The sequence below is a fragment of the Saccostrea cucullata genome, unplaced genomic scaffold (genome assembly GCF_032062105.1).
Source record: "Saccostrea cucullata isolate Sc308-1 unplaced genomic scaffold, CSIRO_AGI_Scuc_v1 ctg15840, whole genome shotgun sequence".
In the NCBI taxonomy this organism is placed as follows: Eukaryota; Metazoa; Mollusca; class Bivalvia; order Ostreida; family Ostreidae; genus Saccostrea; species Saccostrea cuccullata.
The window spans coordinates 2,186-13,310 of record NW_026941622.1 but is presented as its reverse complement, the minus strand read 5'-3'; the positions used below and the strand labels follow the sequence as shown (position 1 = coordinate 13,310).

Genomic DNA, 11,125 nt, shown 5'->3' with positions numbered 1-11,125 from the left:
CATCGGCATAAACCAGTTGTCAAGTTTACCTTTGCACACAGCCAGTAACCCAGTTCCACCTCTGAACACAACCAGTGATGATGTTGAGTTTTGTGTCAGAATAATCGCGCGCAGCGGTCTATTTTGCCTCTGCACACAGGCTCACATCTGCACACGAAATGAACTACAGAAATAAGGGGATTATTAACCCCAATCCCTACAAAAACTCACACATGATCCCACTTTTAGTGTTCTCATGACTCTGTTTCGCCTTATTCTCGATTTGTATTATTGTTCGTGTGGTTTATGAAATTAATACTTTTCCTTATCTTCATCCTTTTTATAATCATTAATGAATGATCTTAAAACAATAACAAACACTTAATGAATATTTCGATGTACATCTGAAATCAATGTAAAAGGTAAGGATGTCTCTTTTTGTGGAGGGAGAAAAAGAGTTCTCCTTGCAAAAAATGTATCTCTGAGAAGCTCAATCCTTCATATCTTGAAGAGTTATCGCTCATAGGAAAGAAATCTATCGATTAGAATCTATATCTCTTTTAGTTCAACCGAGCGGAAATTTTATAGGAGTTACATGTGTATTATCTAGAGGGTTCACTAGTTTGCCAAAACAAACCTGCCCTAACAAGCCAAAGCATAAGTTTGTTTCCTTGACCAAAGCGGTGTAATACTCGAAGTTTTGGATTTATAAGCAGAGAGTGTGTTTCGTTAACTATTTCTGGTTTCAGCTAAGGAATAACCAGGTTAATGTTTTGGAAGTAGATTAAAGTTTTGGTGCAGGATAAAGTATTTGGTGCAGGTCTCATCTCCAAGTACTAGTAACTGTAAGCCCTATGTTGACCTTGCATGGTGGATGATACATCTATGGATGCACACTTCTAGGCTTCCGTAGGTTGGTCAAGCTCACCTCTGCACACGATACAAGCTAATTAGGGGATTCTTAACCCCTATCCCCACCCAAACCACACATGATCTCACTTTTGGTATACCCATAGCTATCTGTTTCGCCTTAGCTTATTCTCGATTTGTATTATTCTTTATGTGGTTTATGAAATTAATCACTTTTTCTTATCTTCATCTTTTTTATAACACTTAACAAATGATCCTAAAACAATAAGAAACACTGGTAAAATATTTCAATGCAAACCTAAAATCAGTGAAAAAGGTTAGAATGTCTATTTAATAGAGGAAGATAGTTCACCTCACCAAAGATGTACCTCTGAGAAACTCAACCCTTCCCTTCATATCTTGATGAGTTATCGTTCATAGAAAAGAAATCTATCCATTAGAATCTATTTCTGTTTTATTGAGCTGAAAGATCAAGGAAGCTTTCTCCCAAAATCTGTGCTCTAGAATAGGACTCCCTCCTTCCCTCCCTGTCGAAATCTCACATTGGAGCCAATTTCTTTCTTTCTTTCTCAGTGTAGGATTTCCCCTGTTATATCAATGCTAAAAACACTTCAACAAGGGCTAAAAGTTATATGAAAGTTAACTGATTTTGAATGCTTTAGGCTTCTCATTTGTTTAACTATCATTAGAGTAAAATTTACGAAATCTTAAAATATATAGTCCAAATTACGAGTATCCATCCATAATTTTAAATCAAAGAATTGTAATTTTGTTCACTGAGAAAATATAAGACCCCATATTCTTATCCTAGTGGTCTCTGCTTGTTTTTAACACGAAAAATTAATGATTATCAGGGCTCCCTCTAAAGAATAAGATTTGTCTGAACTCTACCTGCCAACAAATCTATCTTTTATTTATATATGCAATTATTCTCGACTTGTATTATTCTTTATATATGAAATTAATCACTTTTCCTTATCTTTACCTTTTTTTATAATCATAAATGAATGATCCTTTAAAAACAGTAAAAAATACCTAATGAACATTTCGATGTACACCTAAAATCAATGAAAAAGGTAAGAGTGTCCCTTTTTTGGATGGAAATAGTATATACCCTTAGTTACTCAATTCTATTCTTCATATCTTGAAGAGTTATTGCTCATAGGAAAGAAATCTATTCATGGAAATTTATATCTCTTTTAGCTCAACTGAGTCAAAAGATAAATATTGAGCTTTCTCCCGAAATCTGTGCTCTGGAATAGGACTCCCTCCCTTCTAAAGGAAATCTCGCATTATTCCATTTCTTTTTTCTCTTTCTTTCTTTCTTTCTCAGTGTAAAGGATTCCCTTTGTAATATAAAGGCTAAAATCAGTTTATAAGAAAGTAAACTATTTTAAAGTAAAGAATTTTAATGATTTCAACTTATAATTTGTTCAACTTTCATAAGAGTGAAATTTATGAAATCTTGAAATATAAAATTCAAAATATGCATGAGTCTCCATCCATAATTCTAAATCAAAAGAAATTGTAATATAGTTCACTCAGAAAATAATTTGTGAAAAAAACCCGTCCTGAGAAGCTGATATTTTAAAGATGCTTGAGCTTCTGATGAGCAAAATCAATGTATTGTTTTGGAATTAAAGTCTTTCAACAATCTTGTAGAATTCCCATGGGTAGAGTTCTAATTGTGTTCATTTAATATAAGCAGACGTGTTGTTGTCTACATGAAAAGAAGCCTCTTGCTGTGACCTTCAGATTTTCATTTTACCATTAGATATATCAACGACGTTTAATCAATCAACAATATTTATTTGTATTCCTGTGCTGATTTTTTTTTTGTAATGACAATGCCCTTGTCTCCAAATACAATCTATCTTTAAGTCAAAAGCTGATGGACGTTTTATTAATTATTTTCACACTGAGTTGTCTACAGATTTTTGCATTATTCCCGATCATGATAAGGACCATAAGGCAGGCCGGGTGACAGGTCGGCAGGTGATGCTCAATCCTCCATGGCACCTGATCCCACCTTTGATGATTTCTCTTCCTCTAATTTTCTATGGATATTTCTGTTTTCCCGATCATTGTAGCAATCACTATTGCACTTGTAATATAATTTGTATTTCACGCGTTTTGTCCCTATGCTTATTATACCCAGAAGTCCTTGCTAAATAGCTTAGCCGACCAGAACAATTGAGGCCTGGTCATTCCCGGCAGAGAAGCGTAGCTGCAGACACTTTTCTGATTCGAAGCAGCTAGTATATGTACATAGCAGCAGTACATGCAATATTTTGACACTGGCACGGAGACAGGTCCGTGGTAAGTATTACTTATGATATTATTTGCTTTGTATATAGTTTTTTTTATGCAAATTTATTATTGAGTACAACTTCGTTCTTATTTCTGAACTTGGCCAGCTCTCACCATTTTACCTGTTGTTCACTCGGGTGTGACGGTTAGCGAGAGTGTTCGAGTGGCTGTTGTATTATATCGATAACGTTTACAGTTCTCATTGTTAAATGTTTGCTATTTTCTGGTACTCAATTTTGTTACTTTGTGTAGAATATTTTGTCCATTTAAATTTTGGTTTAAATGTCTGGGCACAAGTGAATGACCGGAAGTTGAAAGTAAGGTGCGCCATATTGACAATAATTTGTTTTGACTTTTGTTAACTGGTAACCATTACACTTAATACTTTTTTGATTTTTTTATATTGAGAATGAATTGCCAAACATAGTGGTATTGCCAAACATATGTAGTGAAACATGTGACTTATTAATATGCATCATTGTAGCGTCGAGGATATTGGTACTGGATATTGGGTACATGCACTAAGCTGAGGGGATCGTCTGATCGTGGTGACACAGCGAAAGGTTCCAGGACTAAAGCCCGGAAGGAGGCTGTGTGTGTGATCAAGACTCGCTGATGGTGGATAGACACAGATAAGTCGAACCACGTAACGTTGTGATAGTTCGTTAGATGAACACTAGTGGCAAACCTGAGATGGTTTTATTTATACGTTGATGATGATGATGACGATGATGATCGATGGTACAGAGACGATTACTACATTTGGATATGTTTGGCAATAACTGGAACATTGATTGATTGATTCATGATTGATAACTGAGATATATACCCGGGGTTGATTGTTAATTGGTTACCAAGATAATTGGTTTTTTTTGTTAACTGTTTAATAGTGAGTAAAGGGTGTGGATCAGAGTGCGGTAGATGGTGTGAGGTTTTTGTTATTGTTATTATTTTTTTGTAAATAAATTTATTAAACTTATTGAACTTGTGTGATTCTTGGAGAAAGCCAGCTTGACCACGTGACAATCATGACAAGGAGCACACGAAGTTTGAGTGGTCAACAGGGGAGGTCATCTAATTCAGCCTCGGATGTTTTTTTGGAAGTCATTGTTTATACTCTGCTCCCAATTACTATGGTTTCGATGGCTCGTTGATCCAGATTATGTACAGTTTCGTTATCTCCATAACATAAAAAAGTGTTATTTGAACCAATGGATGTATTGTGAAAAGCTTGTGTATATTTTTCATGTTATAACACGACATTCTTTTATTATCTTAGGCAAAGTAATGATTGTGTACTAAAAAGACCAACGATTGGCATTAACTGTTATATAATGTTAAAGCTGACATGAATTCTTAAATACGCAACATTTTCATCTATGTACGACTTGTTTCATACCAACTATAGCTGTATTCCGCCATATTTCTTTCAGATACCTTGTCTCATTGTAACGATGTATACCCCAATGCGCTCGTTACACTTGAATGATTTTTTGGATTGGGTATCGACTTGTGCACATCTCCGATGGTAAAGCATATGAGAACACATGAGGTGATCAAGACATTTCAAAAACAAAATAAACAACATAATAATCATATTTTTGAATGAATATTGATTTGAATCAAAAGAAAAAAATGCAAGTTTGGAAGAGAAATTTAGATGCATGAGTACGTATTTTTACAGTGCGCCAATTTATGCAGAATAAACTTGAAATGAAAAGCAGTAAAATTTGAAAACACATTTTGAAATTTTATCATTTGAATGGAACAAAACAACCAACGTCTGTGATTTGCAGGTCCTATGCAATTGACTGATTGATGCATATCGAGAAAACGCCTCGAACGCTGTAAACGCACCCATACCTGGTAATAAGGTTACTGCATCGGTTCGAAGATGTGCACAAGTCAAGTGAAATACACCCTGAATTCCATTTATTGAAATATGCATCACAAAAAAGAAATAAACTCCATAAAAGCTCAATAGTAAACACACTGTCATTACTCCGTACACACTAGCACGACGATACACTTAGTCCGTGCTGATCAGATTTTGGTCAGGGAAAATATCAAAAGTGGAAAGAGAAGTTATTTGGTATTTGCGCGGCTGAAAGTGGGGGATATTATAACTGATGTTCATAAGCTATAATTGTGAATTGTTTATCTACATGTAGTTCTAATATACATTCTAGACAAAGTCATGTACATGTATATAGTCTGCAGTTGGTTTGCGTCGCAAAATTCATTTGTCAATTATAACTGATTATTTTAGTACTAATCTCAAATCTAAACAAAGTAATTTGATATACGGCTATAATTTACTTCAAATCTTAAAAGCAATTTACCAGAATACAAATTTTTATGTGTACATCTATACATTCTTTAACACATACACACACGGAGGATGGCCATCCCCTGTTCAGATTGACATTTAGGCATTTTATTTTTTGGAGGGGGGGGGGGCATGCAAAAATACTTGACATGACCGTTATTTAAATATTCATGGAAAACAGACATTTCTGCCGAATTAAGTTATGAGATTTTTTTAAAATGTGTCACTCCGACCACAAAGTATGTGCATTTTGAGGAATGTAACTGTTTTATAATTATGTTGTTACAGGAAGTATTTCGAGATTTCAGTATCCCTGCCGGATAGTCTAGGTATTTTATTTATATATATAAATAATTTCTGTAGGTGAATTTGGGAGATAATTTTAAAAGTTAGGGTAGGGATTCTTGACACTGGTTGAATACGGATAATTATTATTTATTCTTTTGAATATTGAACTCTCTCTCTCTCTCTCTCTCTCTTCTGTAACCACCCGTTGGGGCAATGATAGGTATAAATCCTACGCACTTTGTGCTGTACTATTTCAGGCGGGATGTCGAAACTTCATAAATTGAATAATAATTTTACTTTGGACAGGAAATTAACCCAAACGCCCATATTGAAAGAGAAACTAGACGTACATGGATTATGAGCAATGAACTCACTAAATGATACCCCCTGCCTCCCATATGGTTATAATGACAAAGTCCATATTTCGCTAAACCCATACGTGTCAGATCAAAAAGTAAAATAGGAGGTGCATAATGGTAATCTGTAATAAACTTAAGATTCTTTGAAAGTTTCATTAAATTTCTCTAAGTGGTGTAAGAGGATTTGCGGATAAGAGATGGGTACCCCAAAGCGTAACAGACAGACGAACGGACATAACGATTACCTCCCACTTTTCAGGCGGGGGATATAATAAACGTGAAATATAAATCACAGGAATGGGAACATTGGGAACTTTCTCGAATACCCTCTCAAACGTATGTGTCGAACTTGGACAACAGACAAGAGATTTTTTAAAAAGCTAGTTTTAGGTAGAATGTGGAATTCTCACGAGGAGTTTACTCTCTCTTCCTATATGCTTTTTCTAATAATCATTACTTATTTATGTCTAGAAATTTAATTCACATTTAATTCTATTTTCATTATCATTGTACCAAAGAATCAAACTCGTTTATTATACCCCACGCGTGAGGTAAAATCTTCCTGACCCATCAGTCAGTTTTTTTTTTTTTTTTTTTTTTTTGGTCAGCGCAACTTCTCATAAACCACTGTACAGAGTTTTGTCGAACTTTGTCAGATATTTATAGGAGACAATGTGTGTGTAGATTTGCACATCACCAGGAAATTCCGAATTCTTTATTTTTCGGGAATTTCCGCACTTTTACATTTAGATTTTGGCCATATCTTGAATATAGAGGTGAGCAGTTTGTCAGCGCAACTCCTCATAAACCGCTGCACACAATTTCGTCAAACTTTGCAGATATTTAGGACACAATGTGTATAGATGTGCATATTACAAGGAAATTACGATTCCTTTATTTTTTTCTGGTAACTTCAGCACTACTTCGACTTTTGGCGGGAGCGTATGTGAACGTGCTCACTTTTTCTTTCATAGTGCATAAAATTAAATAACTTTAAATCAAATTATATTAGGTCTAATAAAGCCAATACACAATATTTATTTGATAATAATTGATCATAAAGAAATCCAATCTGTTTCAGACGTTTTTCTTACATTATTTTTATGAGAGTGTTATGCATGTTTTATTACACCCCCACCCCACCCCACCCCCCTCATATCACGGAAAATATCTTCAAAAGGTGAATGATTCGTAATAATGCCTGCTTTTTTTTAAATGAATTTGATGAAGTTAAACCATGTACTTAATCGTAAATTTTATTTACAACATGTACAGACAAGAGTAATGTTTATCTTTGAAAAAATTACTTGCATTTTTTTTCATTCAACCCCACTGAGCTTTCAACCTTTGATATTTTCCCTGACCAAATAAAATGATCGGCATGGGCCACGTGTGTCCAGGCATCTTTTACTGTTGAGTTAGCAATGGATTACATGACTTCTGAGATGCATTTTTCAATAAAAGTAAAATAGGATAATTCTTTCGACATGTGCACATCCCTGTAACGATAGCAGTAGTCAGGTAAATGTTTTTATCACTGCGTTTGACGCGTTTTCTCGGCCTGCATGGGTGTTTGATGTACATGTATGTATTCCGTGTTAGTTTATTTTCTATATTGCAGCAAATGCATTCAAAAATAATTTAATTCTCGGTATAGTTCTATTTTTTGTTGAATTTTTACTTTTCAAACATGTATTTGGTCAGTTTTTGGACTTCTAAAAACTTTGTTATCGGAGATGTGTACATGTCGACAGTCAGGCTAGAAATCACTGAAGTGAAGCAATCGTACAAAGCTATATATAGCAGGTACAGGTGACTAAAAATTTTCAATTAAATATGGCGGAATCGAAGAAATATGGCGGACAAAGGCGTACAGGAATGTAGTAAGTCGTACAAAGATGAAAAATGATGGCTTTTTAAGAGTTCATGTCAGCTTTAATTTTGTTGTTTGCAATTTTACACCGGAAGTCTGTCATTTGTATCCATGCGAGGAGGTGAGTGGTCTTGTAGTGGGCCACTCATCCTATATATGCCGTGTACTTTACCTGCTTTGATGAAGAGACCGGAGACTGTCCATCAATAGACGCAAGATAAGAAACTGACTCAGCTGATGTTCTCATCCATACGAGTACTTATACTCACCGCACCGGGAGATCGGCACATGAACTCCTTAATTTATTAAAAAAAATATGTGAAGTGTAATTTATCACCTTAAGTTTTATTTATGGGAAAGATATTGAATTATCTAGCATGGACGACATGGAGACTCTCGCAAGGGAAAAGAACGACGAGTATGCCTCTATAATATACCCCAACACAGTCATAAAAGGTGTGGGGATTGTTACGGGATTTTCAGGAAATATACTGGTGTTTTCACTCTACACTTTCTGGATTCAGAACAACGAAGATTCCCGTTACTTCATACCATTTCTAGCAATGGTGGATGCGCTTGGAAGCTTGACGCAAGGAACTTTTTATCTCTTAGCTGACGAGTATGCATTCATTTTTCCAAATGATATAGTATGCCGATCTCTGTATTTTGTATTCACAACTTTGTCTGGAATATCTGCCCATTGCCTTTTAGTAATAGCTTTGCAACGTTATTTTTTGATATGTGAACCATTTGGTTGGCAATTCTCACTCACTACCAAGCGCTTAACTATAGTGTTAATTACACTAGTGTCCTGTGTTTGTGCTTTTCCATTGATCTTCTACAGTGGAGTGAAAGAAGAAGAATTGTCTTTTAGAGGACAGAACTTTACAGGTTTCGTATGTAGAATGGTCATGGAAATTTCATCTTCTACAACCATATACGTCGGTTTTCTATTTCTTCTAACTCTAGGCAACGTCATTGCTACAGCAATTCTTTATGTTCCAGTTTGCAAGACCGTGTATCGGGCGATTAAGTCAATGAAAAAAAGAAAACAGACACAAAACGGTTCCATTAACATGAGGCAGCAGTCTGAGTCCATTCAGGAAACAATGCTTCACAATGACGATCGCCTTTCTAAAGCCAATGGTCTGAGCAAAAACAAAACGCCTACGAGCACCAATGGCAATAGCGCCTCGACCCGAATCAGCCTTATGTTCCTCACTGTGATAGCAGTGTATATTATTTCTTATATACCAGGTTTTATAGTAGTTATTATTAATCACACCCATAAAAACTTTGATCCACTACAACTTTCAGATGCTGGACTGAATACTTGGAGATTCTTTAACACCATCTTCTTCTTTAATCATGTCTGTAACCCATTTATTTACTGGTACTATGACAAAAAAATCAGAAGGGCTTTGGCTAATCTTTGTGGCAAAAAGAACTAGAATATTAACTCGTTTAATAGACCCTCCGTTTTCCCTCATGTAGGGCAGCACCAGATCAGTTAAAAAAATTATACAGTTTTTAACTTAAATTGAGGGAGAGACCTGTTCTTGCAGATTTCCTATGCTACAGCACGAGCTTGCGAGTGCATTTGAACAGCCAACAAGTACCGGTATATTGTATAATATATTATTACTCATCAAATATTATAGTTTGAACAAAATGTCTATTGTAGTATTTGTATAATTTGCTTTAAAGTGCTAAAAATTGGCATTTTCCTATATAATCCTATAGTAAATGTACCTGTATTTTGAGACGGTCCCTCAAAAATACCTGGACGGTAGATTTCCCCCAAACTTTGCATGTACACTGAAGTTAATGTAAGTTATATATGTAATAAAAATGAGGAGTTTCGTTATTGTAGTTTTCACACAATAAAACTATAGTCGACCCCCTTAATAGGTCTACTACGTACTAAATTTTAATAAATAATTTCATTTTGTGTGAAAAATAAACACATCTTACCTAGATGCCACTTCATGTCGTTAATTTAGCTTTGAGAATTCAAACGACCAGACGACTTTTAGACGGGGTCACGTGACCCCGTCTATTAGTTTACTGTCGGAGGCCTCAAAACGGAAGCCGTGGGGATAACACATGAATTAAATCTACGCTATATGAAAGAGTGCAGAAATTGTTTTGATCAAAATATAAACATTCTGTATCAAATTGAAGAAAGTGATAAGAAGTTTTTTTCTAACTCAAATTTATGAAGCATTTTTGAAAATTTAAAACGGAAAATCACACTAGTAAACAAAGTACATTCCTGCGTAGTATTACGACTGCGTACGCATCACCCATTGTTTACTTCCTGAAAAATATTAATTCGGACCCGGTGAAATTCGGACAGTTCAAAAAGGTTTCTAGGCTTAGCAATTATTGAAATTTCCACTTCAAATTAAATGAAAAACGTAAATTTATATTATTCACAGGTTTGTTTTTAGTATGTAAAAAAAAATTAAAGTGTTATCAATACTTATAAAACAATCGCATTTGTGAAATCCAGCATGAAGATTATTTTGACCCCGTCTTTCAGTACTGTCTCAGTACTTTGATTGTTTACAACGGGGCGTTCGATATTGAACGCTCGTATTCGGAATGTTTCGGATATACTCGTATACGTAATACAAAGTCAGCGTTCAATAAAACGTAATATTTGACTGTCAACACCAGCGACGATAAACTTCATGGTAGAATTATCGGTCAATATTTATGCTAATAATAATTTTGTATACTAGTATATATTATTATATCCCCGCTTAAAAGCGTGGAGGGTATAGGCCTATAGTGATCATGATGTCTGTCCGTTACGCTTTGGGGTACCTATCTCTTATCCTCACTCCTCTCATAACACTGAATGAAATTTAATGATACTTTCAAAGATTCTTTGTTACATTGTGCCATTGTAACCTCCTATTTTACTTTTTGATCGGAAACGTTTTACGGGTTTCTACGAAAGCCCAGAAGGCTCATTCGAGATTCAAGTTTCGAAATACGAGATTCAAAATTCGAGATTCGAAATTCGAGTTTCGAGATTCAAGATCCAGATTAACCAATCAAAAGGCTCATTCGAGATTCAGGTTCGAAATTCGAGATTCGAAATTCGAT

The 11,125-nt window shown here is 35.1% G+C and overlaps 1 protein-coding gene across 1 annotated transcript; it reads left to right on the top strand.

Annotated features, from left to right (window-relative positions):
- Positions 1-8,385: 8,385 nt before the first annotated feature.
- On the top strand, positions 8,386-9,459 carry LOC134258181 (uncharacterized). Its single transcript, XM_062740724.1, has 2 exons — positions 8,386-8,627; positions 8,853-9,459. The coding sequence occupies exons 1-2, from the start codon at positions 8,386-8,388 to the stop codon at positions 9,457-9,459; spliced, it is 849 nt and encodes a 282-aa protein (XP_062596708.1).
- The last annotated feature ends 1,666 nt before the right edge of the window (positions 9,460-11,125 follow it).